Source organism: Hyperoodon ampullatus (genome assembly GCF_949752795.1).
Source record: "Hyperoodon ampullatus genome assembly, chromosome: 8".
Classification (NCBI taxonomy): Eukaryota; Metazoa; Chordata; class Mammalia; order Artiodactyla; family Ziphiidae; genus Hyperoodon; species Hyperoodon ampullatus.
The window spans coordinates 50324955-50347048 of NC_136921.1; the positions used below are offsets into that span (position 1 = coordinate 50324955).

Sequence of the window (22094 nt, forward strand, 5' to 3'; positions counted from 1 at the left end):
ATTTTCATTTCTTTATCTACTGTAATATCTAGAGCCCAATCCCTCCTCTAAGGGAAGAGATTTTATGAATCTTGGGTGGAGATAAATATGTAAGGAGTGCCATGGGTAAACAGGAAAACAAAAAGGAAACGTTGATATTGTTCAACACTAAAAGTGTCCAAATTATGTAAATTTATACATATTGAATAGATGAGATTCTAGATATGAATGTTCCAGTATGAAATATTGTCAATAGCTACCCTCATTTATTGGGAGTTTATTAGGGTCAAACCTTGTGCAAATTACTTTACTTGCACATCTCACTTGATGTGCAAAACTGTTTTCTAGGTAGGTATTATGTATCACCTCCATTTAAGGATAATATAACTGATAGAAAGGTGAACTTGACCAAGGTCATAAAGCTAGTGACCAGTTGTGGTAGACTTCTCTTGTCTGATCAGTTATCTCTTTCTCTTACTAACATAACACTGATTTTATTGAGCTTAGCAATGTGCCTGGCTTAATTAATCATGTTCCCACTCTTCCCTGCACTTAGGAGTGGTCCTATGACACAACTCCAGCAGAAGAGATATAAGCAACACTGCTGAGTGGGACTTCCTAAAAAAAAAAAAAAAAGAACATTCAACTTTTTGTCCTTCCACTTTACTCATTTTTTCTAGCTCAGAACGTGGATGTGATGGTTGGAGGACTAACCACCTTACAACTGCAGGAAAAATACAAATAAAATCAGAGTCTTTAGTTTTGACATTACCGAGCCACTTAATGTCAAAAAATATCTAGTTGCATACATCTGTTACACTAAAAATTTGATATAAAATACTATATAGGTACAGAGTTGATATTTGGGATCCTGGTTACAAAAAGTTTTCCTCACTATTGATACAGAGGTCTATTTAGGATTTGGGCTCAGGTCCATCTGGTTATAAAGTGTGCTTTCAAACACTGTGTAAGTATGACAGTAAATATTTTGACAAAGCCATGCTAAACGATGCAAGAACACAATCCTGGAGTGAAAGTAGTCATTCTCTTCCCTACTATGAAGGAACTTTGTCTCATTTCAGCAAAGAGAGGTGATTTGCTAAATATCAGGTTTTGAAGGAAGTACCACAAAGATTATGGTACTTCCGCTGACACTTCCTTGGAAGCCACTAGACCATGTCACTTGAGACCTTTCATTAAACAAGGAGAGAATCCATATTTTATCCCATCTTTCTGTCCTTGGCCACTTGTAAGTAAAATCATTTAGTTCAAACCCCTCATCATTAAATCCCTTCCTTCTTTGTAACTGACCTCACTTCCTCCTCAGTTACTTATTGTCCAAAACTTCCATGCTTTCCATAATCCAAAGTGTTTGGCAATTTCCTAAATTCTCTCCAAACAAAATTTGCTTGCTCCACATCAAATTCTTTAGGTGTTTCCTATCTGAAGGACACAAACAAGGCAATTTGAATGGGTTAACCTTTGAATCACTGTTAATACACTGACCTTCCCCACCTGCCCCCCGCCCCCAAGGGCTGAATATGGGAGGAAATCTGTGCACTAGAACTAACCATGCCCCTCTGCCATGATAATTCAGCAAGGGTCAGGAGAAAGCTCTCAGGCTCACAATAGGGCTGTGCATAATTCAGTCTCATAGGAGGCGTCTAAGATGATCCCAAGAACTCTGAGTGCTCCCCCCAAGACTCCTCCTCTCTGTCGTGGTTCACCACTCCACTGCTACCACTGCCTGCACTGGGATTATCGGAACCAGTTTTATCCTACCCTGTATCCCCAGTAATGTCAGTTGCCACAGGAAGTCCAGAATTCCCAAATTTTTCTTCATTTTCTGGACTTCAATATCCATGAGATTTTATGTTACAACCTCTTTTATGACAGAATTCTCTATATTCCTACATGTCCTAAAACACTTGGACTGTGTCTTGAATTCAGAAGTGTCCCTTATCAATGAAATCTCTATAGCTTTAGACTTTTCGTTGAAGTTGGCGCATTGTGCGCCAACTAAAGTTTGTCTCTCTTGAAAAGCCTTTCCCCTGTATCTCTCTCAAGAGATGGGAGACTGTTTTATCTCCCCAGAGTCTTCCTAAGAATGTGCCAGTGCAGGGCACATGTCCTCTACACTCCACGTTGGTAATCTTCAACCATTCTCCTTCCCTCCCTCATCCCTAAAACTCCCCGGCTTTGGGTCTCATTTCCTTGAAATCCTCTGATGGTCTTGCCTCCCTTTTCTTTGAAACCATCCATGTCATATCTGAGAAAGAAAAACGTAGCCCCTGGGAACTGTCAGCTACGAACTTGTCTAGATCAAAAAGTAAGGTATGGGGCTTCCCTGGTGGCGCAGTGGGTAAGAATCCGCCTGCTGCAGGGGACACGGGTTCGAGCCCTGGTCCAGAAAGATCCCACATGTCACAGAGCAATGAAGCCTCTGCCCCACAACTACTCAAGCCCACACACCTAGAGCCCAGGAGCCACAACTACTGAGTCCGTGTGCCACAACTACTGAGCTTACACTCTAGAGCCCATGAGACACAACTACTGAGCCTGTGTGCCACAACTACTGAGCCTGCACTCTAGAGCCCGTGAGCCACAACTACTGAAGCCTGCGAGCCTATAGCCCGTGCTCTGCAAGAGAAGCCACCGCAATGAGAAGCCCACACACCGCAACGGAGAGTACTCCCCGCTCACCGCAACTACAGAAAGCCCATGTACAGCAAAGACCCCATGTAGCCAAAAATAAAATAAATAAATAAATAGGAAAAAAAACGTAAGGTATGGTTCTGTTATCAAAGATAAACAGTTTCACAGTCCCCTAACATCAGACAAGGTCATTGATGAGCATGAAGGAAGCAGGAAAAAACAAGACCACTTCACAGTCATGTTTGGGGACAGACAAAAACAAACCTACTGTTTTTGTTATGAAACATCCCCATCTGACAGCCAACATGAGCAAAAGCTTCTTCTCTACCAACTACAGCTTTGCCCCTACTCCGTTCCTCTTGCCTCCTAGAGAAAAAGCACTAAAAATAACCAATTGTAGAATGGCCCTCCTTTCTCACAGGATAATCCAGAATAAAACAACGTTTCAATAAACTCCACAAAATCACCTTACACAATCCCAAAACCTATAAAACTCTCCCTTATTTTCTCTTCATGAGATGCATCAAGGTTCCCCATGATGTGCAGTTTATCTTGTTCCAACAAGTACTAATAGGTCCAACTTGTTTCAACTAGAGCTCTGTTCCTGGTGTTTTCTGGATGGTGGTTACTGACACCATTCTGTGCATTTTTCATGAAAACATTTTTGTTTTGTAAAATTTAAGTCCTTCATTTTACATAGCCACCCATTAAAGCCAACTTTCTTAAATTTGGGTTACCAAAGTGTACACTTTTGATATTAAGTTTAAAAATATTTTCTCTCATTTAAAGATAGTCTGATTTTCTTCAAGTACAATAAATGCATTAGCTATTGGAGATGAACAGATAAGAATAACTATATTTTACAGTTTTATAAGTTTTTTGAGGAGGAGCCAGGGAGATTGATTGAGAGATACACAGTAATCCAGGTAAATATTTAAAATAAAGTTATTATACATTCCTTTATAAAACAACAAAAACATTCCACATTAAGGTCTATCAATTTTAACCCTAAATAAGTTTAACAATGTCAATTTCACCTATTTCCAATTAAATCCAATTGGAATTAGATATGATTTATATTTCGAATATTGAGTTGTCTTATTGTAAGAGAGATGTAATAACTGATCCTTAGTGTACTGTTTGGGGTCTAGATCAACAGAACCATCAGGAGAGATGGAGAGAGAATTGGGGCGGTCATGGGGGGTGAGGCAGGTGGAATACATGGAGAGAAAGGGGAGAGAGGGAGGAAAAGAGAGTTTTAAGGAATTGGGGATTGACTCTGTTTGTGGGTTTGTGGGGCTTCTGTAGGACAGGTCAGTAGGCTAGAAACTCAGGGCAGGGTTTGATGCTGCAGTCATGAGGCAGAATTTCTTCTTCACCAAGAAATCTCAGTTTTTTCTCTTACAGTCTTTCAACTGATGGCATGAGATCCATCCACATTAGAGATGGTAATCTCCTTTACTTGAGGTCAACTGATTACAGACATTAACTATATCTACAAAATACCTTCAGAGCACCTAGATTAGTGTTTGTTTAAATAACTGGATGCTATTCTGGTTGACACATAAAACCAGTCATCACACTCAGCATAGCTCATTTTTCTAAAGCTATGTAAGTTTAAAGTGTTTTCTTATAATTTGAATATGACACTGTCATCATAAACATTTAATACATTAAATGTACTTACATTTAGAAAAGTACATAACTTTCTTCTAATGGTGCCAAACCATTATGAAAGAGTCCAGAGTACTACATCAGGTAATGGACTTTGTTATTTTGACAGCTAGGATTGAGTTTTAATTATTTACTACCCCACTTTATATTATACTGTGCTAGGAAGTGTACTGTAATACATTTATAAAATTAATGAAACCTTGCTAGTTGAAAACAACATCATAATATTGTATATATGTTAATAATTTTCTCAGAGACAAAGGATAATCTGATGAGATAAAACAGACCAAATGGTTTCAGACTAAGATTTTTAGAGAACAGAATTAATAAAATTATTAATATTGTAGTTTGCAATATAAAAAAGTGAAAAATAAATATAAAATTTCTTTATGAATTTTGGCTGCAGTATACCACAGATTAAAACTACTATTTTTTTCTCTCTGGAAGGATAATTCAAACTCCTAATTACAACAATTGCCTACAATAGTAATATCTCAGTTAAACAGGATCACTGAGAAAATTATTTCAACACTGTATTATGATTACATTTATTAAAAAGTATGATTTCCCCTATGTATAATACTTTCAAAAAACTATTTTCTAAGTATGTTACATGAACTAAACATATCTACCAAAAGTATAAAGACTAAAATTACATTCAAAATTAATTTTTAAAAAGACCAAAAACAACAAGAAATTACTACAAACCTGTGGTCTGAGCGAAAGTCTGCAATTTTAAAATGCAAAAATGCATCATCCTCAAATCCACGTTTCTATATTATAATTATTATGATAGATCATAATATCCTAGATATATGATCTGGAAAATACTGTTAAGCAGTTCAACCAATACATAATAAACTGTATAGAAACATACAAATATGCAGAAAACTTTTTGGAAGACTACTGTCTATCTAAAAGTTGGTACCATGAAGGGTAGAATGACGAAAATGTTTCTGTCTCCCCGTATGTAAAATTTGGTTCTCGGACTAAATAAGAAGTGGAAAATTCAAGTGCCTTCATTGGTCAGGAAGGTATTATAAATAAGTGAAAACTTATGTAACAGTAAAAAATAGTATAGACAGTAACAAACTGTGAAGTGTATTCCCCTTTGAATGGCATTGAAGCCCAAATACTTTAAAACACAGTGCACACTAAACAAACTACTTCTGCAACCTGAATTTGGTCTGAATACAAATACAACTATATGAAACCTTTGGACTAGTGGTCTCCAACGCTCTTGTTGATCTGTATTTTCAGCAAAAACGTAATCGCAGTCATCAATAAACTAGAAAATATTGGTGCATAATTGAAAAGGAAAGACAAGATAGTATGTCACTATTTGACTTTCAACTATCAAAAATAACTTAAATAATATTTGATAAACAAAAAAGATATCTTAGAATCACGGATGTTACTTGACAACATTTGCCTTAAAATACTGCTTACATTTTTGAGTAGGTCATAATATCAGTATTCCAATCTTATTTTCCTTACTCCAATAATGTGTTCTGAAAACACATATGTTGTAAAGTTTTGCTAGAATAAAAAACAAGTATAGCAAAGAATATATGTCACCTTAAGTTCAGGAAAGTGAGACACAAGATGGTCTTTAATACTGAATGTATAATAATGTAAAAGAAACTTGTAAAAATATATAACTGATTACATGACCAAATTTTTAAAGTGGGGAAATTTAGCCATATATTATTCACCTTAACCCACCCTCACCCCTGACCTTTCTTGAGGATATTAATCTAACAATGATAACATTTCAGCAGCACTAATTCAACAGCTTGTTTCTTTAGTCTTATGCACAACCCTAAATGTGCCACATAAATGGGTTTTAGTGAGTGGAGAAACCTTTTAAATTATATAGTGTAGGAGATAAAGAAATGTGTAAGGGAATGACATGAAAAATACTGTTATATTAGATAATGATAATTAGAACAAAAGTCCATATAGTATATTTCAAAGACCTACCTAATTTTAGTGAGTTCCTATATACAAAAGGAAAAAACCCAGATTTTTTTCATACTTTCAAAATGAATACATATGAAAATATCTTGAGTGACAAGAAACCTGCAAACTTGTCAAAATATGTGAATATTTTTTCAACATATTCAAAATGAATGGTGCATCCATGAATACATCTTAACATAATATTTAGTGCATAATACTTAGCACAAAGCCTGTGGTGCCTAGAATAGTGCTTTGCAATTAAAGCATCTCAATAAATCTGAACAAACTAAATAACAAATATGTTGATAACTGATTAATAAATCAATACATCTTTTCTTGTCAAACCTGGTACTTAATATTTTGGAAATGGAGGACAGCCTTCAGGAACAGGGCTTAGGCAAGACAAAAATTATTGATGTTCGCATATTGGAGGATAAGAAATAAAATAAATTTGAATTCAAATTATTCTGTGAGTCTGGCACTATTTCTCCACACCTGAAGGCAAGTGGAAAAGTAGAGTGCCTTCAAACAACAGATGACACCAATACCATCTCTTTATCAGTATCTATATTATCATATGAATTTCTATGGATTCCCTAATTTAGTATATAAATTATAAAAGAAATATGTCTAGAGTCAGGAAATCTGAATTATAATATTGACTCACTGCCTGACCTCAAATCAGCACTCCTTCTTTTTGAATGTCATAGTCTTCAAACAGACATAATACTCTTGTGAAATATAAAAATGCTGACCAACTAACAGAAGTAATAAACAAATTATTAATGATTTCCAAAGTTCCACAAACTCCAAATTCCATATTAAAAGTGATTAAATATATGTTTAAATTCTGCATTAAAGTATATAAATTTTAATATTTTGTATTAAAACTTTAAAAATGTATAATTAGGGCAAAAAAACTTTTGTGGATCAACTGCAAAACATAAATATAACAAAATGTCTTTATCTAATAAACAGATGCATACACAATGGTGGTTTGGGATAATCAAAAGGAAAACAATAAGAATACATGGATTGTAAACTTTATTCATTGTCATTAAACCACATAACTTATTCAGACATATTCTGGAGCACTAATAAAATATTAGCTTATTTCTTATTCCATGGAATTAAAGCTATATCACACATATGATGCTATTTATAACAGAAATCATCACAAGTAGAGTGAACTTTCTCTTTGATGGTAAGACCTTGCAAAATGGAGATTTGCATATTTTCAGTTAAAATTGTGAAAAGGAATATATTTAAAAGCCCAAGAATAGGATCAAGATTAACAATAGGCTTAATCTTTAAGTATCCTTAAAATTTTATTGTGTGAGTGACATAATATGATCTATGGAAAGGTCTGTACATTTTGATAATATCCTCAGTATGAGTAGCAGGATTACATTCTGGATTTAGGACTAAAGCTATTAACCAAGGTCAGTAAACAATGAGTTTTATTCTGTAAGTAAATTTATTCTATAGGTAACTTCTAATTCTTGAAAGAACACTGTGTTAACAGTTATAGCCTATCTTAAATCAGTTCAAAAATTTTAAAGACTAGAAAATAATGTTTTAAAAATATGAATTTTAAAATGTTCAGAATATCCATTAGTTATCCAGTGGTTGAAAACTAACTGGAATTTCTTTGGAAAAATCCCTCAATGGATTTTATGTTTTAAGTTGTGCTTTCCTGAAATAAGGAAAAAAAAAAAAACAAAAACACTCACTAAAATTTTTTTAACTTAATACACATTTCAAAAAGCAAAAATGTGATGATGTCTTCAAAGGCAAAGTTCACAATATGTCAAAAGCAAATAGATAAGAAAGTAAAAAAGATCTCATAACTACTACTCTATAAAACTGGGATTAAAAACATGACAACCATAAATCCTTACTTGAAAATATTCAAATAGTGGAATATATATATATTTTAAGATAATATTTGTGTTTCTTATTAAGGTTGCTATTTCTGAGACGTTTCAGGTTCAGTTTTCTGTTTTTAGCTTATAGTAAATTTTAGCTTATAATAAATCTTCACAGCATCCTACTTGCTGTAAAAAATACATTTTTAGATAAGTATAGAAAATTATTTAGTTAAAAAATTCATTTATGAATATATTTAGAATCTCTTCTGTTATAGACAGGAATAAATCTCATTCTCTTCAATAACAAAATCATCAAAAGACATAGAAAAGCCACACATGACATATATTACTTTTTAAAGTAATAGTTTCAAATATAGTGGAACCATATACGAAAAATCTACATCATTTCAGTCGGTGTAAATCTCTTGCATAGGAAACACTAACTTGGGCAGTTTGTAAACACAATGTTGAAGGATTAGCTATGAAGTCCCTATAACTCATTTTACCATAAATAAAACATGATAGGAACTATTTCTAAGCCTTTTTATCCCAGTTTGTTGCTTCTGACATTTGCATATATTTAGATTCATTCATCTCATTTAGGTAGCTGCTCTTTAACACCTATTTTAATTTGAAGATTAAACTGGCAGATCTACAGTTTAACCTACCTTTTGTCAATATGAGTGATAAAGAAGTAATCAACTTCAAACCGACAACAAACATCAGCTTAAGCAAGTTCAATCATTTATGGAAGCCCAAGGTTGACTTAAGAATCAAGATTACCAGAATTGTAACAAGTTGAAGTTTGGCAAATAAATATGTTTTCTTCTATGAACTTTATTCTGTGGCTTTATTACCTACACCGTTATTATAACTATGGAGATGAGATCTTGTTCAGTCAATAAGTTTGCCTTTTCTCATAAGTGAAGCTTGATTTAAAAAACAAACCAGGGCTTCCCTGGTGGCGCAGTGGTTGAGAGTCCGCCTGCTGATGCAGGGGACACGGGTTCGTGCCCCGGTCCGGGAGGATCCCACATGCCGCGGAGCGGTCTGCGCCTGTGGGCCGTGGCCGCTGAGCCTGTGCGTCTGGAGCCTGTGCGTCTGGAGCCTGTGCGTCTGGAGCCTGTGCTCCACAGCGGGAGAGGCCACAACAGTGAGAGGCCTGCGTACCGCAAAAAAAAAAAAAAAAAAAAAAAAACCAGTGCACACTTTTTTCAAAATGAAGCGCTTCCCCTCCCCCAAATTACCTTCACATATAGTCGACTTCTCTAAGTCTAGCCAGAACATTTTCCATAATTACCTTAGCCTGTGCCTATTGCTCTGTATAGTACTCCACTAAGGAAGAACACAGAAGAGTATTTTCTTTGATCAACAACAACAGTAAACAATCTTATCCAGGACAATAATAAAAGCGATAAATTAACCCTATTTCTTTGAATCTTAAATGAGCTGAGAGGAAGATGTCCAAGAGATTCAAGGGAAAAAAGAAAATAATCAAATGAATCACATCAATGTCAGAATTCACTTAAAACTTCAGAAGAGAACTTTTCATTCTTGGAAGACAGATGCACAGCACATTTAGAAAAAAAATTATGTAGAATCATATTTTAAGATATATAAAGAAAATAGATTAAGAATACTGTCTTTACTTTTGGACTAATTGACTCTGTCCTTAAACTTCTACTCTCCCTATTCAGAGCTCAGTAATCACTTTGTTAAATAGGGGGCACCGGGTGCTGCTTGCTAATAGACCCAGACTTTAGTGATGCATACATTTGCATATTACCACCTTACTCGGCTCTACTCTGCAGTACTTCGCCTAATGAGCCTTCTCTCTACTTCCCTTTTTCGTTATTGGGTGTACAGTTCTCAGGAGATACCAAGACTTGGGAGTCAGTTCTGCAGGGAGGTTCTGTAGCTAAGAGGGGATACGAAAGAAAAAGTAAGGGCCATCACCCTGTACTATCTCAATGCTCAGCACATCTCTCACCAGTCAGGAGTCCTTTTCCTACTAGAATGCTGAAAGAGAAGCTCGGTGGTCCAGTGAGAACCTCCCAGGACTGCACGGGCTCTGTTTGTCTAGCACGTTTTTCCTTGTGGCTCTGACTGTGTCAGAGTGCTCACCCGTCACACTTATCTCCAACCTCTTCTGAGTGAAGAGCTTAAAGCTGGCGTCATGGGGTTCTGGAGTCACGCAGTTAAGCTCTGTACTGACAACTTCTCACTAGAGAAGTTTGCTGCCAGTCCTTCCGGAGACAGCCGGAACACAAACTCCTTCTGAGACCCTCCCTCAGTCCCGCCGCTTGCCCCGCACCACCAATCACGTGGCTCCCGCCTCCACGAGAGGCACCACATCCTCATTACCTTCAGCTTCCTAAAGCGACAGAGGCTATAGGGTCACTTGGGGTGACATAATTTGTCTCAAATAAAGAGAAACCGTGGTAATCTTCACCAGGACGGAGTGAGTTGGAGGGTCCCGAGCGTTGGGAAAGTGTCAACCAAAGCCATGGATCTCAGCTTCCCTGAGATTCCTGCCTTTTTCTACACCAAATTCTCACCCCACGCCCACAAGACAAATAAATGAATATATTATAAACCAAATTGAATTGTGACACCCCCAAACCCTCACAGTAACCTCAATCCTCCAAATGTCCTCTTAGACAGGAGACAGAGAGAGAGACAGACAGAGAGAGGAAAACAGAAGCGATTACCAGAGTTTTGTTCCCGTTCTTGCTGAGAGGGCCCCGGAAAACTCCCTTTATGTTGCGAAAGTGTCCGTTGCTGAGATGCGTGGAGCTGATGACAATGTAGTAACACTCCATGGAGCAGCCGCCGCCTCCTCCACCGCAGCCGCCGCTTCCAGGCACTCCACGCCTGCAGCCGCAGCGCGCCGGGGCCCGGGGAGGTTGGGCTAAGGACCCGCCGCGAGGGCGAACCGCCGCCTCTCTCGCACGCGCGCCGGAGACAGGCTCACTACGCGCCTCTGCTGTGCGCGCCGAGGTTCCTCCGCCTCCGCATGCTCGCCGCGCTGTCCGTCTCAGGCTCTGCTTCTCTCCTAATTCGCCTTAGGGCGATTCGCCCCGCGGGAGGATCCCGGGCTGGGAGGGGCCGGCCAGGCAACCGGGAGAGGAGCGCGAGTCAATGCCCGCGGCGCGGCCGAGCGGAGCCGGGCAGCGGAAGCCGCCCGAGCGGCAGCGGCGGTGGCGGCGGCGGCGGCAGCAGCATCCCCCGCTCTCGGTGCCAGCACTCGGAGTTGCTGCTGCTGGCAGGCATGAGTGTTATTATATGGAGCGGCGTTGCCGGTCCATTGCACTGAGCCAATGGCAGGGAGCCACTGGGCTGGTACTGAGAGCTGTCAGAAGAGTACATCTGTCACCCGCGGCCTCCCTCCGCCCTCCCCCGCCGCCGCCGGGACCCACGGCAGCGCCGGTCTGGGCGCGAGTGGGAGCGCGTGGAGAGCGGGACGCCCCCCAGCGCAGCGCCGCGGCGGCAGAGGGTCAGGGACTCGAAGGCCACCGCGGGCGGGCGGCAGAGCGGCCCGAGACCGAGAAGTGGGAGACTCCTGTAAGGTGGGGGCGGAGGGGAAAATGTAGAGACACGGAGATTTCTTGCCTAGCAGTCGGGGAAGGGGGAGGGGACGATGGGGGCGGGGGGGTAAATAAATTAATAATTCAGCACGAAAAGCCAACCGCTTGCAACTGCCTGGTATCCAGGCAGGTGCCAGCAGATGCTTCTCTCTTGAGATAGTTACTACCCATTGCGTTTAGCGTATTTGATCTTATTTGTTTTTAATGTGGTTTTAGTATGGAGGCTGGATTCTGTTCCGAATCTTAGAGGAAGAAAATGCCCCTCCACCCACCACCCATTTGTAGAGATCATGAAGGTTTGTGTTGATAGTTTGGGGGGCGGGGAGGGGTAGTTGTGAGGATACGAGTGAAATGGATAGAAGGTAAAAACAGAGATTCTTGGCTTATGTGGTTCCTCGACCCGGAGTCCCCTCACCCACGTACCCTGAGAACCTAGGTTCCTGCTAAATTGCCAAAGCTGAACGGAAAGGGATGCTTTGCCGCAAAGAAGCTGCTGCCACGAGCTTGCTTTGCGTTTCTCTACAGTTCTTTTCCCACCACAGAGAGTGGTAGCGAACAAAAGCGTTTGCCCTAGAAGCGACCTGAAAGGAAAATCTCCTGCAAAGGAACTAATGGGCTCGTTAAGAAAGTAGGGGATGGGGTCTGCTGCGTTCACTGAAGAGAAACCATCGCGCTGGGTTTTAAGGGGCCAAGGTAGCCATCGGCCTAGATGTGCCCTGCCAGCCTCTCTCTCACCCAGTTGATTCTGTGTGTAAGTTTAACTCCTCGGAGGTGGTAGGGTGAGAGCATACCATCAGGTGTATATGCGACTCATTAGTCCGCAGTTAAAAAGATCGATAACAGGCAGTGGGAGGCTGGGAGATGGTGGCTTCAATGGATTTACTAAAGGCTTTATTTTCCTCTTGCCTAGAATGGCTTAATTGGTAAAAGCAGATTCCAGGCATTCTGATGCTCCTGCGTCAGAGCATACTGCACTTTGATGTAAATTGTGTTGATCGTGTTTATTTGAAGGTCAAGATTTCAAGACAGTCCATTCTGAGTGTCCCATATATATGATTTTACATAGCAGTGACTCTGCAAACCACAATATGGTCCTTAAATGAATCTGCCAGTTCGATTTCACTCTTTGAAAGAGGAAGAACAAAGAGGGAAAAAGAGCATTTATAAGAGACAATAGTCATGTGAGTAATTTGTAACTTACAGGGGTGAAAGAGGGAAGTGCTAGATTCATCTAAGGGAAATTCTCCATGTGTCTTGCTTCAATTCAAACAAAGAAAAAAAGTTGGTATGGATTTATCAAAGCTCATTATGAAGTGTCAGTTATTTAGAGGCACTTGGCTAAATTTCTCAGATATCCACTTGGGGGAGTCTGGAAGTCTTGGGAGAAAGAGAAAGCAAGAATTTACAAAACTTCTATACTCTGTGGAACAGATCACCTAATAATTTGTTACAATTCAGTATGAACACAATCTTATTAGAAAAAAAAATTTAAGTGATCTCCACCAGATACTGTGTGCAAATCAAATCCATTTTGGCTCCTTTCATTAGAGTTATTTTTAATTTATATTTTGAGACTGTAGTGATTCTCTGTACATATCACCTTGGGAACAACTCATGACCTGTATGATTTTCATTATGTTGTTTGAAGTTTTGGAAACTTGCAATTATTAGACAGGAGATAAAATCTTCATTTTTACTGAACCAAATCACGGAATCTCCTAAGGAAATGGAAGATGGCCCATATGTGAAAGAATCAGATAATATAGATTTCTTGTGTGTATAAGTCGTAATAATCTAAGCTAGGTTTTTTGCAATATTTTTCTTTCAAAATACTTCTGACAAAATGTTCAGATCTGTATCTACATCATGAAGCTCAATTTCCAGTTCAGGAAACAGGAACCACAGTTAGCTGAATTGTCCCATGGAACAGAATATCGACTATATGGGATGCTATATTGTGTTTCTACTGGCAAAGTTGATATATAATATGTACTATATATATGATATACATACATGTATATGATGATGTATATATCCTAAAAAACAACTTTAGTGAAATAACCTCTGAAAAGATTCACTTTACTATCAGAATAGTCTACCTTTGCCACTTACAAGCTTGATGATATGACGGGGTAGCTTTTGACTGCAATATCTAAACCTGTGTATAAGTGGTAGTAAACACACCATAGGTCTGTTGCTAATACATGAAGGATACTGAGAGTTAAAAAAGGAATGTAAATTTTTTTACATAAAATTTATTCTCATTGTTTCACTACACATGAAGTAATCTATCTCAACATTACCTAACGCTGAGTGTAATCAGCAAGATTCTATACCTACACCTTGAAATTGCACAGACATATATCAGAAGAGAATGCAGATTCCTTTTGTTTACCCTCATTTCAATTGAGTAGCCATATCTATACTGTAACGGTCATTGAAATAAAACTACTAATCACACTATATGATATTCATTATGCCATTACCAATGAGCTCTGCTTCTAGTGGACTCTTCATTACATCAACCTTAAAATCCAAGAGAAAAATAAGCCACCACCATGTGCGTTCTGGCTTCTAATTACAACAAACAACTCCTAGGCATAATGGAATTCTTCTATTAAAATATGAAATATTTTTTTCATTTGAATTTTGCTAAAAATTAAGAGAGAAGTCAAGTAGGAAATCACGACTTCCCCATTATCTCGGAGATAAATCATATCTTTCTGTGGCAATAAATTAAAATCAGTAAACAGTGACAAATTATTGTGACCTTCCATCTTGCTGTTCCCATGTCTTTCCTTTTGTCATGATGCAAAGGAAGTAAGTACATAAGTAAGCATCTTCAAATTTCCTGTTGTGTTACAATCTCTTTGATATCCATGGTCTGTTCCCATTATTTCAAGCAATTCTGATTTATGTTATTAGTAACCATTTTGGCATTGATTATTTCTATGGAACAATGCCACCCTTAATTTAAAATATAAAAGATTTCCCTTTCAAAGACTTAGAAAATTTATATTAGGTTAAACATCTAACTGCTATTGTAAACATGCAGAATCAATCTTTCTTAATCATAAAATTAAAAAAATATATTTTATGGGATCATTATAGATCACTTGGGTTTAATTACCAACTTACCAGCTGAAAAAATTACAATTAATAAATTAAACATAAATGTTTTAAGTAACTGACATTACTCTAAAAAAAATTGCAGTTCATTTTTTGCCACCACTACACTTCAATTTTCCCTTTCTACTGGTGCAGTTTCCCCTTCAATTTTCCCCTTTCTACCATTGTGATTCAATCAAGATCCCGTATGCTCTGTGCTTACACTAATTTACCTCACTCCTTGTTGCTCATTTTACTTTGCTTAGCCCAAAGCTGGGTACCAGGTTTCTGCACAGCAACTGAGCATTGTTCCTGACCTGTTGCTGGCTCACGCAAAATTTCAGGATAAAGTTATTGCCGTGAAATGTAAAACCAAGGTCCTGCCTTCTTTCCCAGACCAGCAGCTGGACCCCTCCATCCTGAATCCCTGCTGTGATTCCCTCTGTCCAGTTCTTCCACAGGGAAGTAAAACTTCCCTGAGTTTGCCTACTGATGTTTGAGACCACACGTTGCTACCTTCGCATGACTGGACTTCCTACTTCCTGTCATTACAATCTCTGAATGCTTTTACTCTATCTGGATAACTTCCCACTGCTAAAGTGAACTATCCAGAAATTAACTTCTGGGTCCCAGAAACTCAGCCTTACCTGAGCTTCTGAGCTTCTGTGAACCAAGTGCCCGTTCTTATATCATTTGAAAAAAAAAATAGATAAAAAGCATATTCCAGTGTTATTCAAATGTGTCTGTGATGTAATCTTAGTGGTTACAGAGTATATTATTGGGATTCAGAACTTTCCTTTTTATTACTATAATAATCCAACAATAATCTGTAACACTTCTGTCACTATATATCTGTGTTTGCATTCATATTTGTGATCACATTGGTGTCAAGTATTATTGCTTTCATCGTTTTGGACTAATGAGGAAAAATCTAGGAACTTAACATATAAATATTTTGTTTGTTTTAAAATGTGTTCAAATGATGTCATGACATGCTGTATGAACAAAGGTATGGCATAAAATGGAGAAAAGTGGTGGGAGAACTATGTCAGCATACAGTACCCATATCACTATAATCATCAGGCATACTTAGATCAATATTGACACAAATACTCATAAACACATTCATGTTTTGAGATAGGATTTTGTTTCAGCAAAGCAACATCATCTGTTGTATTAAATTAAGATTGCAAATTTGGATATTTTGTCTGTTGTATTTTTATTTGATTTCTATTTTTTGTTTTGTATTTACATAAGAGTTATAAGCATATGGGGTTTTATAATTAGTTTGATGTTAACATATTTCAGTGTGTCACTAGTGAAATTAACTTATGCTAGAGAATCTTTAAAAAGGATCTATATGTTATTCAAATATGAGAAAACTGGTATATGCTAGTCATAGGATAAGTATTGAATGACCATTACTGACCTTATCTGAAGCTGATACTATTATGGTATGATTTGAAAAGACATGGTGACTCTTTAAGGTAATTATTAGTTAATTATTACCTAAAAGTAGTCCAATCTCCTTATTCCTGTTTCTGTATCTCAGATCTGCTGGATTTAAATGTGGGGCCTGTTAAAAACAAATACAGTATTTTGAGAAATCTGATATCCTGTCAATTGTAAGATATATTATTTTTATCTCCACTATAAATAAAACACACTGCCAATTAACTTTAAGAAGCCACTGATTATAAGACATCTGAATTACAGAGTTGTTAAAAACAAAAAGGCACCTAATAATCAATGATATATTGAACCTAAATTTGGGTAGACACTATCACAGTTAATACCTAACTAGAAACCATTTTAAGATATGTCCAACTAAAGCAACCATGGAATATGGTCAAGGAGTGATTCAACTTCCTTAACTTCAATTATTCCACCTCTGAAAGAAAGGGAATAAACCAAATATGATCTTATGTATTTTCAAGCTTTAATTTCTCTGATTCTTTGGCAACTTCTCTAGAGCTGATATTGATCAGCCCTGGCAGAACAGAGCACCATTTTAATTTCCTACTTCAGGATGTATGTCTTAAATAGCTGGGGGACATGCAGAAATTGTGGAAATGTGGAAATTGATACCAATGTAAACAATTAGAGAGAACTTTTATAATTTTGCTTGGGTTTAACCCTAGGAAGTAAATTAAACAATTTATATTATGCAATTCTTTCACATGTCTTAAAATAATGGTAGGTCACCTATTGACCAGTCTATTTATCTGATTCTGATAATGGATTTTACCTTTTTATTCCTTTACTTTTCAATTCTAATTAGTGAAATTGGGATGACAGAAAAATGCTAATTTTAGAGTCAAAGCCGCATTTCTAATATGTTGCCAAAGAAATTAATATAATTGGATGCTCTACATCTAATTTACCAGAAGGAATAACATTAAGATATATTATTGTAAGTCAAGAAAAAGTTGAGCAATTATTACCTTCCTGTGTTTTACAGGACAAACAGTGTCAGGGACTCAGGCTCTTCTGCCTTGGTGTTCTGCCAAGCTACACATGCAGCTTCCATCTTGTAATCTAGGATGACTGCTCTTGCTTCCATCACTGCATACATGTTTCAGCAAATTCAAAGGTGAGAAGGGCAAATGGAGGGCATTGCCCTTCCCTTTAAGAGAATGGCTCTTAACATATGATGCTTCTCTTCTCATATTTAATTGGTTATAATTTTGTCATATAGTCACACAAAGCTGCAATAGGAGGTTTGAGAATGTAGTGCTTGGCTATATACCTAACTAAAATTCAAGAGATGTATTATTAAAGAAAGAAAAGAGAATTAGAATTGGTATCACAACATCAAATTCCTAAAATTGATGGAACAATTTATTTTAGAGATATGTAATTGCGAGGAACTGATATTTTTTAATTCTATGACTTATGCTAATGTGTGGGTTTCATGATTGACTAATAGAAACAATTTACCCACTCATCTTCCCCCTTTCATAAGAGTAAGTGTTATATAGGAAATGAATTTAAGCCTTGAAAACTTATATCCTAATATCACTGATTTGATTTTAATATTTTAACTTTTAGGGATACTATTCTGATGGGAATTTGTTTTGTGGCAGAGATGTTTGCTGGATCCAGCTATCTTTGATTGCAAGCCCTACTGGGAAGATTTCTCACTACTATTGCCCAACCTTAATCATAAGTCATTAAAAAAAAAAAAAAGAGTACCTGAAGTATACTAAGCTATATGAAACATTTGTCTTAATTTTAATAATCAGTGTTTTAGCTTTAACTAAGGGCCACTACTCTTTGCAATAATTTGTTTTACCTTGACTCATAGCCTCAGAGATGAGACTAAAAGCTATACTCCAAACTGTAAATTAGTGGTTCTCAAACTTTAACCTGCATCAGAATCACATGGAGGACTTGTGAAAACACAGATTTCTGGATCCAACCACAGAGTTTCTGATTCAGTAGGTAGGTCCTAGGTAAGGCTCAATAATTTGCATTTCTAGCAGGTTCCCAGATGATGCTGAGGCTGCTGATTCCTAGTCTGGGGAGCACATTCTGAGAACCTTACATCTGCACAGCCAGAGTTCTGACTGTGGCAAATTCTTTCTCTGAACAAAGCTACCGTGTCTAAGAACTCTGCAACTGAAGTCATAACCATAGTCTTTTCAAGGTGAGCAAAGAGATTTTGATTGTTGTCACCACTCCATAATACACACATGGCATAGTATCCCCTGATCATTTAAGCTCACTTTCTCACTTTTTGGTCAAATAATGATGATCGTTAAGACAACTTAAGTAAACTGTTTCAAGTTTTATCTTGTTATACAAAATTAGCCTACAAGAGTACAGTATCTTAAGAGAGGACTCATTATAAGGATACTGATAAACAGTACGGTGTCAAATCAAAATACTATAATATAAATGCTGTTTTAAAATTCAATATCAAAATATCTGACACATATGTACAATTACACAAAAACTTCATTTAAATTTAAGAAAATGATCACAGTAATAATACAAAAGACTTAGGTAGGTATAAAAGTAAGCATTAAGGCCAAGTGCAGAATTTATGGAGAAAGCACTTAAATAGTCAAATAAACAAGTTTTAAAAAGATAAATGCTTGTAATAACTACCAACAATAAATGAAGAAAATAGATTGAAAAGCATGAAAGAAAATAAGTTATTTTAGATACTCATTTTGTGGAGTGTTTTCACTGTGTTCGTTATTAATGGAAAGAAGTATATATCTACAAATTTCATTAAGCCATTCTTTGCAGCATTCATTTTCTCTGACCAGTTGTGAGAAAAAAAGAAAGTTATTAAGTTTTCCAGATGATTAAGAAATTGTTTTATACATTTTGCTTTTATTTCAAGGCAGTTTTCTCTTTTATATTAACTTGTACATGCAAATCTAAAACAGTGTATAAGTTACGTTGGGTGTTGCCTACATGATAATTATAGGACAATAGTGTGGCAAACACATTAGGTAAGAATTTGAAACTAATCAGTGTTTGTTTTATTTTAATTAATATACTTCATTTTTTAGAGTAATTTTAAGTTTACAGAAAAAGCGAGCAAAAAGTACAGAGTTCTCATCAAACCTTCCCCACTACCCACTGTCCCTGCACAGAGTTTCCCTATTAGACTATTTTGCATTAGTGTAGTTTATTTGTTGGGACTGATGAACCAATATTAATGCATTATTATTAACTAAGTCTCCATTTATATTAAGGTTCACTCTGTGCTGTATAGTTTTATGTGTTTTGTCAAACACATGATGTCATGTACCCATGATTACAGTATCATATAGAATAGTTCCACTCCCCAAAACACTCCCTGTGCTCCACCTTTTTACCCCTTCCTCCTTATCTTCAAGCCCCTAGAGACCCCTATTTTTTTATTGCCTTTATAGTTCTTTTGACTTTTCCAGAATATCACATAGTTGAAATCATATAATATATAGCCTTTCAGACAGGTATCTTTCACTTAGTAATATGCACTTAAGTTTCCTCCACGTCTTTTTATGGCTTGGTGGCTCATTTCTTATTTTTTATTACTGAATAATATTCCATTGTAGTGATATATCACAGTTTGTTTATTCATTCAACTACTGAAGGACATCTTGGTTGCTTTCAGGTTTTGGCAATTTTGAATAAAGCAGCTATAAACATTTGTGTGCAAGTTTTTTTGTGTGGACATTCGTTTTCAACTCTTTTGGGTAAATGCCTAGGGGCATGATTGTTGGATCACATGCTAAGACTACATTTAGTTTTCATAAGAAACTGCCTAACTGTCTTATTCCCAGTAACAATGAATGAGATTTCCTGTTGTTCCACATCCTTGCCAGTGTTTATTTTTGTTAATATTTTGGATTTCAGCCATTTTGATAGGTGTATAGGGGTATCTCTTTTTAAAATTATTGGTTCCCCAATTACATATGATATGGAGTGTCTTTTCATATGCTTATTTATTAACTGCAAAATTTCTTTGGGGAGGTGTCCAGAGCATATTATTATCTGAACCATAACCTCAATGAACAAATGAAAAGTTTATTGTCTTTAAATTACTATTTTCCTCTCATGTGATCTCAGTGGAAACTCTCAAATTCAGCGTGTTATTGCATCTACTTCCTAAGATTATTCATTCAAAATATCAAACAAAAATACTTGCAAAATTATCTACTTAAAATAAAGTTGGGCTTCCCTCGTGGCACAGTGGTTGAGAGTCCACCTGCCGATGCAGGGGACACGGGTTCGTGCCCCGGTCCGGGAAGATCCCACATGTCGCGGAGCGGCTGGGCCCATGAGTCATGGCCATTGGGCCTGCGCGTCTGGAGCCTGTGCTCCACAAGGGGAGAGGCCACAACAGTGAGAGGCCCGTGTACCGCAAAAATAAATAAATAAATAAATAAATTTTAAAAAGGAGTACGTTTTGCTAACAATCAATTACTTTATTGAGAATTTCTGAAATGCTCCTGCAAAAAGTGAAATAAAGTTTGTTAAGAGATTAAGTTCCAGTAACAAAATCATCCTCATGTTCTAATCAATTTTTCATTTGTAATACATATATAATATATATATAGTATATATAGTCCGTGTGGAGATAAATGTAATATATTTGTATAAACTTCCCTAGATTTATTTCTATAATTGTATAGAAAAAATTAAATTATTAATCTCTCTCATCTTATGGGAAATTCAGTCATCTCCTAATAGAAATATATATTTAATGAAATTATATTATTTTAATTGATGCACCTATGTGCTGCTATTGGCATTTGTTTTGCTAATAAAATTAAACTTTATTCATTCCAGAAAATGACTGGGAGGCAATTTTAACAATGTATTTTTGTGGACAACTGAGAAGTTTGTTCATATAGAACACTCTGTGTTTTACAACCAGGTAACCAACTAGTCATATTGCACTTTCTAAGTCTCTGCTAATAATTTATCCATATATAATACTTGAAGACAATGAAGAAAGTTATCATTTTAATATCTGCTTCATCAATAAAAATTATTAGCTTAAAGTGAAGTTATAAAAATCACATGAACTACTGATCCTTTCTACTAGGAAATTTTGTTGGGTAATTAACTGGATAGGGACACATTTGTTAGGTGTTATGAAATAATATACCTCCCTCAATGACTGATGCTATTCATCCTTCATATGTATTCATAGCTACATATTTACATTGTTGCTGTTCAGCTCTCTTGTAAAGAAAAGGCTGGAACATTGTCACTATCTCCTATCCCATGTCGAATTTAAAATATAAGAAAACATATACCCTTTCAAATAGTCATGTTGAAAAAATTATAATAAAATAAAGCTTGGCTTTCAGTGAAAGCTTGGCTTTCACTTTCAGTAAGTCTAGATCAGAAAGTCAGACTTAATACCAACACCAAACACGGTGAAGCCAGTGCTAGAACCCAATTTGGTATTCTAAGGCCATAGGTATATTCTAAGTAAATAGGTACATGAGTATGAAAGCAAAGACCTTTACAACTATGGACCTAGGAAACACTTCCATGGCTCATCCTTCATAAAATGTGACGTTGAGAAGAATGATTGCCAACTGGCAGAAGATACATTCATAAAAGCAGCAGCTGACAGAGATAGGAGTGATGGTTAACAAGAGAATGAGACTGGGGAAAGCAGGAGGTTCTCTGAGACCACTTCTTCCCTCAGCTTTTAGTAGGGCACTTTGTTCAAGCATCTGGCTTTTTCAGCTCTACCAGGCAGCTGCAGGAGTATGGGCAGCAATTGAGATAAATATGC

The 22094-nt window shown here is 36.9% G+C and overlaps 1 protein-coding gene across 1 annotated transcript in view; it reads right to left on the reverse strand.

Moving 5' to 3' along the window:
- The window catches only part of ZNF804A (zinc finger protein 804A), a gene marked incomplete at both ends in the record, with an annotated part of 288083 nt that extends 277120 nt beyond the window's left edge, over positions 1 to 10963 (reverse strand). Inside the window, one exon of the mRNA XM_079709990.1 lies at positions 10853 to 10963. Within this exon, the coding sequence (XP_079566116.1) occupies positions 10853 to 10963 (111 nt within the window). The remainder of the gene's footprint in view (positions 1 to 10852) is intronic.
- Between the last annotated feature and the right edge of the window lie 11131 nt (positions 10964 to 22094).